The following is a 17,628-nucleotide window of genomic DNA, read 5'->3' on the forward strand; positions in this document are numbered from 1 at the left end:
CCACGGTGGATGCGTGGGATTACAGGGATAGGGGAAAGGGCCTGGGTAAGATACTCTGTGGGAGAGGTTTGATGGGCTGAATGGCCTCCTACTGCACTATAGCGATTCTATAAAGTGACAGGGCGAGAGGGATGAGCAAAATTAAAACTAATCTGATTGAATAAAAGATTGGAAGGTGACTGTTCAACATGTTTCTTGATGCTAAGGGACGCAGGAAACTAAAACAGACTATCTCTCAGCCACCCTGGCCAAGAAAGTGATATAAGGACATTTACACCCAACATTTTAATAGGTGAAGTATTATTGTCCCTCTGTTTATTAGTATTGGATGTGTCAAATTTAAAAGGTTGACCCGTGAGTATTCTGCAGCTGAAATTACTCTCATAGTTTGTGTGTGTGCGTGTGTGTGTGTGTGTGTGTGGGGGGGGAGAGAGAGAGAGAGAGAGAGGTTGGTAGTGGAGACGGTGGAGAATGATGAATATGAACTCTTGTCAAGTTGTAGCCGGAGTTGGGTTTGGAAACGTGGCCCGTGACAGCAGAGCGAGGGGTGACGGCAACAGAGGCAGAAGACGCTCTTGCCGATTCTCAGCCACTGCCAAGTGAGGAAAGCATCTGGGTAATCCTGCAGTAGTAAGACCACAGGAAAGAGAAGGGGTAGGCCATTCAGCCCCTCAATCCAATCCAATCATCCAATATTATCACGCCTGATCTAAATGTGAGCTGAACTCCACTTACTTGCCCGTCCCCCTCATTACCCTCGGCTCTAGCCAATCAAGAATCTGTCTAATTCCGCACTGTTTCATGACCCCTCCTCCACTACTTGTTGGGAAGAGAATTCCAAACACTAATGACCCTCTGAGAGACGAAATTCCTCCCCAGGTCCGTCTTAAATGGGAGATCCCCCCCCGTTGTTAAAGTGTGCCCCCCCTGTCCAAGATTCCCCAGCAAGGAGAAACATCCTCTTAGCATTTACTCTGTCAAAAGGTCTTCCGGATCATATATGTTTCAAAAGACCACCTCTCATTCTTCTTGGGTGGCACGGTGACACAGTGGTTAGCACAGCTGCCTCACAGCGCCAAGGACCTGGGTTCAATTCCCGACTTGGGTCACTGTCTGTGCGGAGTATACATGTTCTCCCTGTATCTGCGTGGATTTCCTCCAGGTGCTCCCGTCTCCTCCCACAGTCCAAAGGTCTGGACAGTAAGAAACCTCACAACACCAGATTAAAGTCCAACAGACTTATTTGGAGTCACAAATGCAATCCATGCTAAATTCTCCCTCAGTGTACCCGAACAGTTGCCGGAGTGTGGTGACAAAGGGATTTTCAAAATAACTTCATTGCAGTGTTAATGTCAGCCCATTTATGACACTAATAAATAACTAAATAAACTCCCAATGCGTGTGGACCCAAACCACTCAATCCAAATGTGAGGTCATCCATTTTTGTAGAAACAACAGCAAAACAGACAATTATTTAAATGGTAAAAAATTGCAGCATGCTGCTGTGCAGAGAGACCTGGGTGTCCTTGTGCAGGAATCACAAAAAGTTGGTTTGCAGGTGCAGCAGGTAATTAAAAAGGTAAATGGAATTTTGTCCTTCATTGCTAGAGGGATGGAGTTTAAAAACAGGAGAGTTATGTTGCAGCTGTATAATGTGCTGGTGAGGCCACACCTGGAGTACTATGTACAATTTTTGGTCTCCTTGAGAAAGGATATACTGGCACTGGAGGGGGTGCAGAGGAGATTCACTGAGTTCACGTGTCTGCGTGGGTTTCCTCCGGGTGCTCTGGTGCTCCGGGTGCTTCCTCCCACAGTCCAAAAGATGTGCTGGTTAGGCGCATTGGCTGTGCTAAATTCTCCTTCAGTGTACCCGAACAGGCGCCGGAGTGTGGAAATTAGGGGATTTTTACAGTAACTCCATTGCAGTGTTAATGGAGTTGAAAGGGTTGGCTTATGAGGAGAGACTGAGTAGACTGGGGCTACACTCATTGGAATTCAGAAAAATGAGGGGAGATCTTAGGAATGGGTTAGAACCTGGGAGGTTGTTTCCATTGGCGGGTGAAACTAGAACTAGGGGGCATGGCCTCAAAATAAGAGGGAGCAGATTTAGAATTGAGTTGAGGAGGAACTTCTTCACACTGAGGGTTGTGAATCTGTGGAATTCCCTGCCCAGTGAAGTAGTTGAAGCTACCTCAGTGAATGTCTTTAAGGCAAGGATAGATAAATTTTTGAACAGTAAAGGAATTAAGGGTTATGGTGACCCGGCGGGTAAGTGGAGCTGAGTCCACGAAAAGATCAGCCATGATCTTATTGAATGGCAGAGCAGGCTGGAGGGGCCAGAGGGCCTCCTCCTGCTCCTAGTCCCTATGTTCTTCCTTCTGAGTCTCTGCACACAGCAAACAACAGGGCAGGTCTCTGACGTCAGGGCAGCAAGAGAACAGCAAATGATTTCACCACTGAGACACTTCTGGAGCATCCTGACACCCATCGCCAAAGACAGACACACATGAAGAATGGGGGAAGAAACCGGGGGCAGCCTACTACGTGTGAGTCATTATGCCAGCATGGCTTCGAGAGGAATGGCACTGAAGCAGACATTGGGCTGGGGTTAGGAAGAAGTTGCAGATTATAGAATCCCTACAGTACAGAAACAGGCAATTTGGCCCATCAAGTCTGCACCGACTCTCCAACTGAGCGTCTGACCCAGGATCACCCCTCACCCTATCCCTGTAATCCCACATATTTACCCAGATAATCCCTTCAGAGCTTTGAAGTGGAGATGCCAGTGTTTGATCGGGGTGGGCAAGAAAGAAGTCTCACAGCGCCAGGTTAAAGTTCAACAGGTTTATCCGGAATCACGAGCTTTCAGAGCACTGCACCTTCATCAGGACTCACCTGATGAAGGGCCAGCATGCTGAAAGCTCGTGATTCCAAATAAACCTGTTAGACTTTAACCTGGTGTTGTGAGGCTGCTTACTGTTCAGACCTTTGAAGCGCGGGAGGAAACTGGAGCACCCGGAGGAAACCCACGCAGGCACAGTGAGAATGTGCATACTCCGACTAGATGGTGACCCACGCCGGGAATCGAACCAGGGACCCTGGCGCTGTGAGGCAACAGTGTTAACCACTGTGCCATCCTGTATGCTTCATTTGCATCATGTGCTTTGTTCCCATTCCCCGCACAATGAAGATGTTAACACTCCTCCCAGTGTAATTTCAAGTCAGTTCAGGATCCTGCATGTCCATTACGCAGAGACGTAAGCCGCAGCTTGGAGTTGTAATTCAAAATCCTTCACCTTTCTGCGTGGGTTGTCAAACCGGATACATCTGCAAATGTGACAAGTGAGCCCTGGCAAATTGCACCCTGTTTAAATTGCTTTCTCGCTACATCTCACCAAACCTTGTGGAACTAATGTGAAGTTAATGAAGTGGACTTTTCTCCAAGGCAGCGCTGCCTGACTAAACCGGGCTCAGTGCTACATACCAAGCACCATTCAGGGGATTGGAGCGGGGGAAATGGGGCATTCAGCAGCTTGTGCCCTTTCCTCAAACAAATTCAATCCCCAACATTCTGCAGCTTAACTCCATCTACGCGCCTGGATTCTGCCATCCAAAAAAAACATTGGATTAAGAAAAGTAGCCAAAGAGAAGCTGTTCCCATTAGCTGACAGTGTTAGCGCAGGCGGCACGGTGGCACAATGGTTAGCACTGCTGCCTCACAGCACCAGGGACCTGGGTTCGATTCCCGGTTTGGGTCACTGTCCGCATCGAGTTTGCACATTCTCCCCATGTCTGCGTGAGTTTCCTCCGGGTGCTCTGGTTTCCTCCCACGGTCCAAAAGATGTGCTGGTTAGGCGCATTGGCCGTGCTAAATTCTCCTTCGGTGTACCCAAACAGGCACCGGAGTGTGGAAATTAGGGGAATTTTACAGTAACTCCATCGCAGTGTTAATGTAAGCCTTCTTGTCACACTAATAATAAGCTTTAAAAAAACTTTAAAACTTGATAGTAGATGGAACACTGATTGAAGCTTTTGGGCAAGAGATACAGGGAGCAACGTGAGGAGAAAGAATATTTTTAGACAGTGAATGATGATGCCCTGAAACTCGTTGCTGGTGGGGTGGGTGGGTGGGTGGGTGGGGGATTAAGAAGAAATGATAACTGACTTTGAAGGGAAATTGGGTGGACATTCAAAGGAAATGAACTTGCAGCACTACACAGATAGAGCAGGAGAATGGGACTGACAGGGTTGTTCTACAGAAAACCAACCTGGATTTGATGGACCGAATGGCCTCCTGCTGTAACTCAAAGACCCTGAACACCCTTGTCTAACAAAAAACTTGTTTTGAGATGTTCAATTGCCCACCTGTCTGCAAACCCTGAGCAACTTCAACAACCATCTGGAGGAGGAGGAGGAGAAGGGAGGGTTCCAGATTTCCACCACTCTTGAGTAAAGCAAGCCTCCCGGTGTCACCCACTGAACAGCCTAGCTCTTATTTTAAGATTCTGCCCCCTTGTGCTGGACCCACCCTTCACCTCACCGATGAGAGGGAATAGCTCCTCTGTATCCGCCCTTTCAAAATCCTATAGTCATCTTAAACACCTCAATCACCATTGACTTCCAATGCTCCAGGGGATTACGAACGAACCTGCCCTGAGAATTTAACTCTTTCACCAATGCTGTGGCTTTGTGAGCATAAATTGGCCCAGACTGCCATGGTTTTGACGCCCCACCCCTTACAATTCTCTCGCTTCTTAGCCTCTCCCTCTTTCCCACAGCTATAGATTCCATTGCTGGAGTTCAAAGCCCCATCCTCACCATGGAAATGGCCAGTGTCTATGGCATCAGCCTACCTGGCAGTTTTCGCAAGCGGGAGGAAGGGGGCGGGGATCACCTGAGGACCACCTAAGAGTACGAGCGCTGTCTGCCTGCTGGACTGAAACCAGCATGAGAAGGTGGGGGTGGGGTTGGGTGGGCTTATCAAATCTGAGATCCTTCTGGTTTCTGTGACTTGTCCAGGGAAGGCACATTAAGAAGTTTCACCACACCAGGTTAAAGTCCAACAGGTTTATTTGGTAGCAAGAGCTTTTGAAGCGCTGCTCCTTCATCAGCTGTTGGACTTTAACCTGGTGTTGTGAGACTTCTTACAGTGCCTACCCCAATCCAATGCCAGCATCTTCACATCTTATCATCTTGTCTGGGGAAACCAGTGCTGCCCCATGGACATGAACTGTTAAATCGTAGAATCCCTGCAGTGCAGAAGGAGGCCATTCAGCCCATCAAGTCCGCACCAACCACAATCCCACCCAGGCCCTATTCCCATAATCCCACATATTTACCCTGCTTATCCCCCTGACACTAAGGTCAATTTACCATGGCCAATGCACCTAATCCACACATTGTTGGACTGTGGGAGGAAACCGGAGCACCCGGAGGAAACCCATGCAGACACGGGGAGAACGTGCAAACTCCACACACACACACACACACACACACACACACACACACACAGTGACCCGAGGTTGGAATTGAACCCAGGTCTCTGGCGCTGTGAGGCAGCAGTGCTAACCACCGCGCCACCGCGCCACCCGAAGGCTACTGGGAGGGGGGGTAATTCCCAGGAACTCACACGGAGGCAAGACACAGGAACACACACCTCTGTTTATTGAACAAGCTGCTCTCCTCGCTCTCCAGCCCTCAACCACCCCCTTTCACCGGCCAGGGTCACCTGACCCATCCTCTTAAAGGGACCACGTCCTGCATACATAACAAAGGACAAATAAAATTACAGCACAGGAACAGGCCCCTCGGCCCTCCAAGCCTGCACCGACCATGCTGCCCGACTTAACTAAAACCCCCTATCCTTTCTGAGGAACATATCTCTCTATTCCCATCCTATTCATGTATTTGTCAAGACGCCCCTTAAAAGTCACTACCGTATCTGCTTCCACCACCTCCCCCGGCAACGGGTTCCAAGCACCCGCTACTCTGTGTAAAAAACCTGCCTCGTACGTCTCCTTTAAACCTTGCCCCTCACACCTTAAACCTGTGCCCCCCTAGTAAGTGGCTCTTCCACTCTGGGAAAAACATGGATGAGTTCTCAAAGAGCCACATGCACTTCAGTGGAGCGCAACTGCAGCCGTAACTTAAAAAGTCAGAGTCAAGTCACAAGCGGCAGAAGCTAAGTCGAAGGATGGTAGAAATTTGGAATCATCTCTCTGCGGAGGGAAGAAGTAAGGATGCTATGATTGGGATCAATAAGATTTTTATGATGCAAGTGTACGGTGGGGGATATGGGACAAATGAGGCATGAACCTATTGAACGGTGGAATGGACTCAGCAGACTGTGAGTGCCCTCACTTTAGGCTAATGCACAAGTTCGCTCCAACAACTCCAAGCAGCGTTGAGGGTAAAGGGTCACAAAGCAATCCAGCACCTGCGGCAAACGTGCTATTTCTCATCTCGGTTACACAATTTTCTTTGGGTCGGGGAGGTGACGGTCTAAATATCTAAAATAACATTGCTTCAATTTTCCTGTTCATTTGCTGCTATAATGCCCAGCTCCGCTCCAGTGAGTCCGAGGAGTGACCTGCACGGGGAAAGCGGCCTCCAAAGATCAGCAGCACATTAGCGGGTGCCCGCGTGGACGTCGCATCACGAGTTGAGTCGTGGTTTGTGACGACCTTCGCACCATTTCCATTAGCCACCTCTCTGATCTCCAACCCCTCATTTGGCATAAAGCCCATTGATTTATTCTTGCTCCAGTACCTCCAGTGAACAGTCAATCTCACAGTAATTATCTCGCCTGACACAATGCCGCACTTGGGGAGGAACCGAGAGCTCCCTGCGTCTGTCTGTCCTTGGGGACTGAGAGCAAGGTGGGTGGCGGTGCGGGTGGTGGTGGTGGTGGTGGTGGGGGGGGCGGGGGTGGTGGTGTTCAGAAGGTGCTGTTGTGGGTAGGGGGGACAGCAAGACACTCCACCCTCCTCGGGTCTGCGGGCAGTTTACTACCGCAGCAAGGTATGTGCTAGGACCTTGCAATTGTTTCACAATACGAGGACCTGTTTTAGGCTTCGGAAAGGATTCTGAAGGATTTACATTGTTGATGCTGTCGTAATTCATCATTAGTTTCCTCAGCGACAAAATAGGCTTTCTCTTCAAATTAATTCATCAAACGACCCGCTGTTTCCCTACCCCCTACCAGAGTTGCCCTTCCACTTCTGGTACCTTCAGCTCAGATCCAGCCTACACTTGTCTGCAGTATTTTCACTGATGTTGATAGAGAGATGAATATTGGCCGAGGTACCAAGGAGATTCCTCCACCACCCTCTTCTTTCAAATAGTGACATGGGGATCTTTTGCATCTAAATGAGGGTGACGGGTGAGAACTTGGTCTGACATTTCATTCAAAAGCCAACACCTCCAACAGTGCAGCATTCCCTCGGCATTGCACAGCAGTTCCAGCCTGTTTTCAATTTGATTTGATTTATTATTGTCACATGTATGAGTATACAGTGAAAGGTATTGCTTCTTGCGTAGTATACAAAGCATACCGTACGTAGAGAAGGAAACGAGAGAGTGCAGAATGTAGTGCTGCAGTCATAGCTAGGGTGCAGAGAAAGATCAACTTAATGTGGGGTAGGCCCATTCTAAAGTCTGATGGTAGTGGGGAAGAAGCTGTTTTTTGAGTCGATTGGTATGTGATGTCAGACTTCTGTGTCTTTTTCCTGACGGATGAAGAGGAAGAGAGAATGTCTGGGGTGCGTAGAGTCCTTAATTATGCTGGCTGCTTTGCCAGCGGGAAGTGTAGACAGTGTAAAAGAGTTAGAATAAAGTCTTAGAAGCATAGAGTGAGAGTAAAAGATAGAATTAGAAGATATGCTAGGCACAACTTGCAAGAAGTCACCTTGCTCCGGCACCACAGAATCAAAATCCCTACAGTGCAGAAGGAGTTTGTACATCCTCCCCGTGTCTGTGTGGGTTCCCTCTGGATGCTCTGGTTTCCAAAAGAAGCGCTGGTTAGGTGCATTGACAACTTTTACAGATGCACCATAGAAAGCATTATTTCTGGTTGTATCACAGCTTGGTATGGGTCCTGCTCTGCCCAAGACTGCAAGGAACTACAAAAGGTCGTGAGTGTAGCTCAATCCATCGAGCAAACCATCCTCCCATCCATTGACTCTGTCTACATTTCCCGCTGCCTTGGCAAAGCAGCCAGCATAATTAAGGACCCCACACACCCCGGACATTCTCTCTTCCACCTTCTTCCGTCGGAAAATAGACACAAAAGCCTGAGATCAACCAACTCAAGAACAGCTTCTTCTCTGCTGCTGTCAGATTTTTGAATGGACCTACCTCGCATTGAGTAGATTTGTCTCTACACCCTAGCTATGACTGTAACATTGCATTCTGCACTCTCTCATTTTGTTCTCTATGAACAATATGTTTTGTCTGTATAGCGCACAAGAAACAATACTTTTCACTGTATACTAGTACACGTGACAATAATGAATCAAATCAAAAGGAGGCCATTCGGCCCAATGAGTCAGCACCAGCCACAATCCCACACAGGCCCTATCGCCATAACCCCATACATTTACCCTGTTGATCCAGCTTGTAAAAAGATTTGGCGCTCACGTCCGGCTATATCGTTTGAATGTGTTTCAATGTTCATTAGTTAACGTCACCACAGGCACAAGAGAATGGGGCCAAACTGGAACTTCGTCTGCTCCTCGCCTGTAAATATATCTTGTTGTTCTAAAGGCTATTTACAGGGCCTTGAGCACCTTCAACAATGCAGCACTCCCTCTGCGATGCAGAGGTATTGAGGGAGCTGCTGAGCGCCCACCCCTCCCCAGCCCACATCACTTTGGAATCAGTCATGCACCTTCGGAGCTCTGCTCCTATTTTACTCCTGAAAATCACTTGTCTTTGCTCTGCTAGATTGGGCACCAGATAGTTACCATTCCCCAGTCGTCTGCCTGATCCCGTTCCCAAGTCTGAAGTTGGACTTTAGACCTTTTTTTTGAAAGTTTATTTATTAGTGTCACAAATAAGCTTACATTAACACTGCAATGAAGTTACTGTGAAAATCCCCCAGTCGCCACAGTCCAGCGCCCGTTCGGGTACACTGAGAGAGAATTTAGCACGGCCAATGCACCCTAACCAGCATGTCTTTCAGGCTGTGGACGGAAACCAGAGCACCCGGAGGAAACCCATGCAGACACGGGGAGAATGTGCAAATAGCGACCCGGTGCCTGAATCGAACCCGGGTCCCTGGCATGGAGAGGCAGCAGTGCTAACCACTGCGCCGCCCTCCTCCCCTAGCTCCGTCACTGCCTCCAGAGCAACAGGCTGGAGGGTCATTCTGGGTCAGGCGCCCGAGCCCCTGGTGTGTGACCTGATGGCCACCGCCCTCTGACTCAAAAGAGTGCAAGGCTCAGACACCAGTGAGAGGAAAGGTGTTCACTTCCTGATCTTGCCTCCAATCTGTTCAATTTGCTTCAACGAAATGGAATCCTGGCTTGTTTTGATGGTAAATGTGATTGCAGGATTCACACACAGCAGAAAACGTCAGCGATGATTTGCGAGCTTTGGAGGTGTTAGGAGTTTGGACAGAAAGGCCTGGTGGGCTGCCAGGCCTGATTTGATTAGGGAGAATTGATTGTACATCTCAATCCAATTAAAACGTGTTTTAGAACCAGACTATTGATACTAGATATGCCCAGTTGTTTATCAACGCGTTAAAGCTCTGGATAAGGAGGGAATTATAATTAATATTAATGTATTGTTACTATTAACATCCTGTAATTAATAATGGCATAAACTCCAGGAAGTGTATGTTGTGAGTGGGAGGGGGTGAGGAGGTGGTTGAAGAAGGAGACAGAGGTAGGAATAATATGTAACGTTTCCTCTTTTCACAACTCAGGCTAAAATACACACCTTTCATAAAGTGTTCCACTCAACATACCAGGCTAAATAGAATCCCTACAGTGCAGAAGGAGGCCACTCGGTCCATTGAGCCTGCACTGACAACAATCCCACCCAAGCCTTATTCCTGTAACCCCACATATTTACCACGCTAATCCCCCTGACAGTAAGGCACAATTTACCATGGTTAATCAACCTAACCTACACATCTTTGGAGCGTGGGAGGAAACCGGAGCACCCGGAGGAAACCCACGCAGACGCGGGGAGAACGTGCAAACTCCACGCGTACAGTGACCCAAGCCGGGAATCGAATCGTGGGTCCCTGGCCCTGTGAGGCAGCAGTGCCAACCACTGCGCCCACCCCAAACAGACACTGCCGCCGCACTCTCGCGGAATTTGGTAACTCCCTGAGTGGGAAATTGAACCCCTGTCTCCCGCGTGACAGGCGGGGATACTAGCTACTACACTAACGAGGAAGTTACCGAGGGCCATTCCCCTGCCTTCTTCCCGTGAATCTGCACATGCTTCCTCTTCAGCTGAGAATCCAATTCCCTCTTCAGCTGAGAATCCAATTCCCTCTTCAGCTGAGAATCCAATTCCCTCTTGAATGACGGAATCGAACGTGCCTCCACCACGCTCCCTGTCTCCACATTACAGATTCTAACCCCTTGATGTCTGAAAATGTTTCTCCTCATCTCACCGTGGATTCTTGAGCCAACTACCTTCAATCTGTATACTCTCCTTCTAGATCCTTCCACCAGTGGAAACTAGTTCTTCCCTATTTTCTCTCTCCAGACCCCTCTCCCAAAGAATGCCCAGGAAGGGTGTTAACACTTTTAAGGGTGTAGAGAGGGGCATCGACAAAGAAATAAATTGAGGCAGTTCTCATATTTATAAACCTGAGATTGATCATCTGTCCCCAGTAAATAAATTTCTAGCCTAAAATATTAATTTGATTCATTTAGTTCTCAAATTCAGCTAGGGATTAATCAACGCTGTTCATTCTGGCTACATAAATTATATTGTTCAAACTCCGCATTGATTTATTCGCTCAGGTTACAGCTTAGCAACTGTTCTCGATCTCTTCAACAAACTTCACGCGACGAGACGCCCAACCGTCACCTTCACACAAAGTGGAGCCCAGACCTTACCCAGCATTCCCATTCCCAGCATGAATGCATCCATGGTGTACGGTAATCCCCGAGCACGGCCACGGGTTCCTGGTGGGAACATCACTTCCTTAGGCTGCGCTTTCTTACATTCTACCTGTTAAGGGAGGGGAGTGCGGGGGGGGGGGGGAAAAAACCAGAAAGACAGAATCAGACATGTGTTAGAGCAAAGCAGGCTTTATTCAGTTCAGAGTTTGAAGTTTTAAAGTTAAAAGTTTTTTTTTTATTATTGTCACAAGTCGGTTTACATTAAAAACGGCAGTGAAATTACTGTGAAACACACACTCTGGCGTTGGTTTGGGTACACTGAGGAGAATTTAGCATGGCCAATGCATCTAACCAGTGTGTCTTTCAGACTGCGGGCACTGAGGGAGAATTTTTAGCATGGCCAATCCATCTAGCCTGCACATCTTTGGACTGTGGGAGGAAACACACGCAGACATGTAGAGAGAACATGCACAGACTCCGCACAGACAATAACCCAAGCCAGGAATCAAACCAGGTTCCTGATGCCGTGAGGCAGCAGGGCTAACCACTGTGCCACCGTGCTGCACCCAGGGAAAATAGTGCTGGTTCGATGAGACACCCAACCTTAAATACTTCACTGATACAGTGTCAAAACTATTATCAAAGATGCATTCTGTCAAAGCTTCTCATGTTACACTCATCAGCACAATTCACAGTAATACCAAACTGCAAAAGGAACAACAATTTATACTATATGGGAGGAGAGAGTGTATGGTTGGAAGTGCATTCTGATTGGTAGAGGTGTTGCCATGGTGATTGCACCAGTTAACTGTTAACTAACTGCCAAGATTTGATTAAAGTCAAACCAGGCAGGTTGACTCTGATGTTAGAATGCAACCTGTGACAACTTTGTATTGGACATAAGGTGACCAATGGTATCAAGCTGTAATGGTCAGCTGACCCAGTAAACCATGGAACCAATTACAGAATGATGTGATGGTCAGCTGACCAGCTGACACACTATAAAGTTCTATACTACCAAACAACTATTATCAAAGAATTATTTATGTAAAATGTCTGCTGCACCAAGAGCCGAGGTAAGTTTTACAATCAACCATTCTAAGTAAAACAGAGAAGTATAAAAAATTATAAAGAGTGGTACAGTATACTGATCATTAGGCTGTTTACATCATCAAGCAGGGTTCAAAGTTTAATGTTCATTACAGTCTCCTCAGAGGAGGGCTTGTGGAGCAGTGGGTTAGCATCTCTGCCTCTGAGCCAGAAGCTCTGGGTTCGGGTCCCACCCCAGGACTTGATGGCCAAGAAAATTGCGTTCATGATGTCAACTAGGTTGATCATCAACCTGTAAATCTATCCAAATACACCTGATGTCAGGTAGTGAGAGTGGGTGAGTTTCCTGGTCATCTGTGTGATGGAAAGAATGTTGGAACCTCTAATGTCATGATCCATTGTTTCAGTAAACCTGGACTCCAAGTGAACTGTAACACACCACCACCAGTCCATCGTGCAAACCAGGCTCCCATCCATTGACTCTGTTTACACTTCTTGCTGCCTTGGCAAAGTAGCCAGCATAATTAAGGACCCCACATGCCCCAGATATTCTCTCTTCCAGCAGGAAAAGGATACAAAAGTCTGAGGTCACGTACTGTTGCGAAGTATCAAGTTTATTGATTAGTGTCACAAGTAGACTTATATTAACACTGCAATGAAGTGACAGTAAAAGTCCCCTAGTCGCCACACTCCGGCACCTGTTCAGGTACACTGAAGGAGAATTTTTAGCAGGGCCAATGCACCTAACCTGCATGTTAGTGGGAGCAAACCCGTGCAGAGAGGCGGATAATGTGTACTGATGTGAATTATAAAAAACAAACTTTTAAAATGCCAAGAGTTGTAAAAATGCATGGTCTTCAAAAAGGTTTTTTTGCAATACTTAAGAGATGCAGGTGCGAGTGCAGTACACAGAGTGAAACATTTTATCATGAGGCTAGGCAGTGGTGCTGCCATGAAAACTGGCTGCTTTTGAATTTTAACCAATCAGTTTAAACCAGGCATTTGAATAGCAGCAGCCTATCAGATCTGAATTTGATATTTTAATAACCTTGGGATGTAACCAGAGGTATAAGAGCCACAGCTCCCATATCCATAGAGCTAGACAGCAACTGCCTCTGTCAGCCCACTCCTGCCACAGTTCACCATTTGAGAGAGAGACATAGCCAGCAACTGTCTCTGCCAGTGTAGCAGCCATATTTATGTCTTAAAAGGAAGCCTCATCTCAATCGTAAAGGCACCAACACAAGACAGTCAAGATGGAAGATAATACCTGATTGCATTTTGAGTATGACTAAAAATTCTATCTGTTAATAAATAGGACTATATTTATTTAAACATCATTCAATTAGAATAGTGTGTTATTTGGTTTGTTAATACTTTAGTTAAACTGTTCACTGCTAGTTAGATAAATAAAGTGCTACTTGTTGATTTTACAGAGTGTCTCAGGTAGTTATTTTGATTTAACCACTACAAGTTGCTGTAGCGCAGATATTACCTGTTGTCACACTCACTTTAACAGAGTACTCCTCTCTCAGTGGCTGATCAATCTCCCCTTCATAACGGTACCAACCAACTCAAGAACAGCTTCTTCCCTACTGCCATCAGACTTTTGAATGGATCTACCACATATTAAGTTGATCCTTCTCCACACCCTAGCTATGACTGTAACACTACATTCTGCACCCTCTCCTTTCCCTCTCTAAGAATGGTATGCTTTGTCTGTATAGTTCATAAGAAACAATACTTTTCACTGTATACTAATACATGTGACAATAATAAATCAAATCAATACCAGAGTTTACGCATTGTGCGGATGAGATGTGGCACTTGACTATTCTTAAATATTGCCATTTTACCTCTTAATACACTTAGTTGTTTTGCCAATTACTCCAATGAAACAGGTGGCACAGTAACAGTGGTTAGCACTGCTGCCTCACAGTGCCAGGGACAAGGCTTCAATTCCTGGCTTGGGTCACTGTCTAAGTGGAGATTGCACATTCTCCTCGTGTCTGCGTGGGATCTTCTGGGTGCTCTAGTTTCCTCCCACTGTCCAAAACACGTGCTGGTTAGGTGCACTGGCCATGCTAAATTCTCCCTCAGTGTACTCGAACAGGCGCCAGAGTATGGCAACTAGGGGATTTTCACAGTAACTTCATTGCAGTGTTAATGTAGCCTATTTGTGATGCTAATAAATTAACTTACATAGCCAACTGCTCCCAACCTGAGATCATCATCCCCTAGTTCTAGACTCTACAGCCAGGGGGACACATCCTCTCAGCATCTATGCTGTCAAGTTCTCCAACAATTTTCCACATTTCAATGACATCAACTCTTCTTACAATTACAAGGGGGCACAAGTTCAAGGTAAAGGGGGAAGGTTCAGTGGAGATGTGCGGGGAAAGTTTTTTTTTAACGAGGGTGGTGGGGGCCTGGAATGCACTGCCAAATGAGGTGGTTGAGGCAGATACATTAGCGACATTTAAGACTTATCTAGATAGGTACATGAACAGATGGAGAATAGAGGGATACAGGCGGTTGGTCTAGATAGGACAATGTGATCGGCGCAGGCTTGGAGGGTCAAAGGGCCTGTTGCTGCACTGCACTGTTATTTTGTTCTTTAACGTCAAGTCTCACTCTTGTAAACTCCGGAGAACATAGGCTCTATTCTGCTCAAAACTGCTGCCATTCAAGGATATTTGTGGATGGGGTCTTACGGTGGAGGGGATTGGGTAAAGGGACAGGTAAGAGGTAGTAGTCGGCACAGCGGCTAGCACGGCTGCCTCACGGCGCCAAGGATCCGGGTTCGATTCCCGGCTTGGATCACTGTGCGGAGACTGCACGTTCTCCCCATGTCTGCGCGGGTTTCCTCTGGGTGCTCCAGTTTCCTCCCACAGTCCGAACGATGGGCTGGTTAGGTGCCATTGGCCATGCTAAATTCTCCCTCAGTGTACCCGAACAGGCGCCAGAGCGTGAGGATTTTCACAATAACTTCATTGCGGTGAAAATGTAAGCTGACTTGTGACGAATAAATACATTTTAAGAGTGTAGAATCATAGAATGAGGCAGTGTTGAAGGAAGCCACTCAGCCCATTGTGAGTGTGCTGGCTTCTCGATGGGCTATCCAGCTGGCTCTACTCTCCTGCTTATTGTTCTGATATCAGCAGCTTTTCTAGCCTTGCAACCTGAACTGACAGAGCTCAAAGTGGCGAACGCCGCAGAGTTGTCGCATCTTTGCCAGAAGGCCGGGTTTCACAGCAGTAATTGTAGTCCTGAAGGTGGAATCACATATTCCCAGAAGCTACAGACAGGAGATAATGAGGAGAAGCAACACATCAAACAAAATTAAATTGGGTCTGCTCTTTGACAAACAGCTCAGGTTGTGAGTCAACTTGCTTTGTGCTTTGAGTGAGGCTTTGACAAGTTTATTGCAACAAGCTTTATTTATAGACCTCTAAATCCATGGCTGCTTCCAGCCAGAATTTGTACAGAAGCTGCAGTGATCCTGTTCATAAGGCTGGAACATCTTAACAAAGCAAGGATTTAACAGGGGATAGTTTGTGACAGGCAAAGCTCGTAGGGAGCCAGTCGACAATGAGTCCTTGACTGCAACATACGTCAATCACCTGTTCCCAATGCTAACAACACGCTAAGTTCCATTGTAAATGTACTGATACAAATTTCACAGAGAACTCCAAACATAATTACATAGAATTACAGAGCAATGACAGCACAGATTGCTGTCAACACTGACATTAATGTCCATTCAAGCCCCCTCCTGCCTCTCTTCATCCAACCCAATCAACACAGCCTCCTAAGTCCTTTCTCCCTCATGTGTTTGTCAAGCTTCGCCTCCTTTGGGAAAGTGATGGCCTAGTGGTATTGTCACTAGACTATTAATCCAGAAACCCAAAGAGAAAATGCTGGAAAATCTCAGCAGGTCTGGCAGCATCTGCAAGGAGAGAAAAGAGCTGACGTTTGGAGTCCACCCTTTGTCAAAGCCAGGTTGAACAGTGTTTCACCGGCACCTCTTTCAATTTGGTCTATTGCATTCGCTGCTCCCAATATGGTCTCCTCTATATCAGAGAACCCAAATGTAGACTGGGTGATCGCCTTGCGAAGCACCTTTGGTCTGTGCGCAATCCGGACCCTGACCTTCCGGTTGTTTGCCATTTTAACACACGATCCTGCTCCCATGCCTACGTGTCTGTCCTTGGCTTGCTGCAACGTTCCAATGAAGCTCAACGCAAACTGGAGGAACAGCATCTCATCTTCTGGCTAGGCACATTACAGCCTTATGGTCTCAACTCCTTTTTAATGTAATTTTTTGCTGTTCCCTACCTTTTATTTCTTTATTGTCTGTTTTCATTTTTTTCAACCTCCCCCCCACCCCACTCTTTCCCTCTACTTCATCCCCGTTCCCTTAACTTTTCTCCCACTTTGACAAAGGGTCACTGGGCTCAAAACCTCAGCTCTTTTCTCTCCTTACAGATGCTGCCAGACCTGCTGAGATTTTCCAGAGTTTTCTCTTTTGGTTTCAGATTTCAGCATCTGCAGTAATTTGCTTTTATACAGCACTAATCCAGAAACTCAGCTAACGTTCCGGGGACCCAGGTGAGAGTCCCGCCCTGGCAGATGGAGGAATTTGAACTCAACAGAAAAAATCTGGAATTAGGAATGACCATGAAACCATTGTCGGAAAAACCCATCTGGTTCACTAATGTCCTTTAGGGAAGGAAATCTGCCGTCCTTACCCGGTCTGGCCTACATGTGACTCCAGAGCCACAGCAATGTGGTTGACTCTCAACTGCCCTCATGCAACTAGGGATGGGCAGTAAATAATGGGCCCAGCCAGCGACCCCCATGCCCCACAAATGATTAAAAAAACACACACATTGATGTGATTTGTCACTCCCTGAGATCCTCTACCTAAACACCTTTGGGATAATTTATATTCCTGGTCACCAGAAGTGGAAACATTTTCTCCACATCTCTCCCACAAACCCCTTCCTAGTTTTAATAATCTGACTCATGTCACCCTCTGCCTTCCCTTTCCTAGAGAAGAGATTTCCAAATCTGTTCCTGGTAAGTGTATCAATGTATTCTCCTTCCTTACAGCTGACCTCAGATCTTGGATTATGCTTCCAAGTAATAGATGGACAGTTACTTTACACACATGGATCTGGAGATCTATACAATGAACGCCAGGAGACTGACCAGAAGGAACAGCGCAACTAATCCTGTTTTTACTGCTTGTCTGACGCCGATCCATAGAATCCCTACAGTGCAGAAGGAGGCCACTTGGCCCATTGAGGCTGTGCTGACAACAATCCCACCCACAGCCCCACTGCTAATCGTCCTGACACTAAGGGGAAATTTACGTCCCCCTCACTGCCACACCTTCTCCCTGCCCCCACCCCGATCCCAGGGAATTAAGGCCAACCGAGTGGCAATACAGGGGGCAATCCCCCAGCCTGTAGGCAACTCAGTCCCT

The 17,628-nt window shown here is 47.0% G+C and overlaps 1 protein-coding gene across 11 annotated transcripts in view; it reads right to left on the reverse strand.

The window, feature by feature from the left end:
- msi2b (musashi RNA-binding protein 2b) overlaps nucleotides 1-17,628 on the reverse strand; it is a 560,852-nt gene that overhangs the window by 162,702 nt on the left and 380,522 nt on the right. For all 11 annotated transcript variants that reach the window (XM_080210479.1, XM_080210476.1, XM_080210473.1 and 8 more), the window contains exon 9: nucleotides 11,082-11,196. In XM_080210479.1, the coding sequence (XP_080066605.1) occupies nucleotides 11,082-11,196 (115 nt within the window). The remainder of the gene's footprint in view (nucleotides 1-11,081; nucleotides 11,197-17,628) is intronic.

Source organism: Carcharhinus amblyrhynchos, chromosome 23 (assembly GCF_965287045.1).
Source record: "Carcharhinus amblyrhynchos chromosome 23, sCarAmb.v2.hapA, whole genome shotgun sequence".
In the NCBI taxonomy this organism is placed as follows: domain Eukaryota; kingdom Metazoa; phylum Chordata; class Chondrichthyes; order Carcharhiniformes; family Carcharhinidae; genus Carcharhinus; species Carcharhinus amblyrhynchos.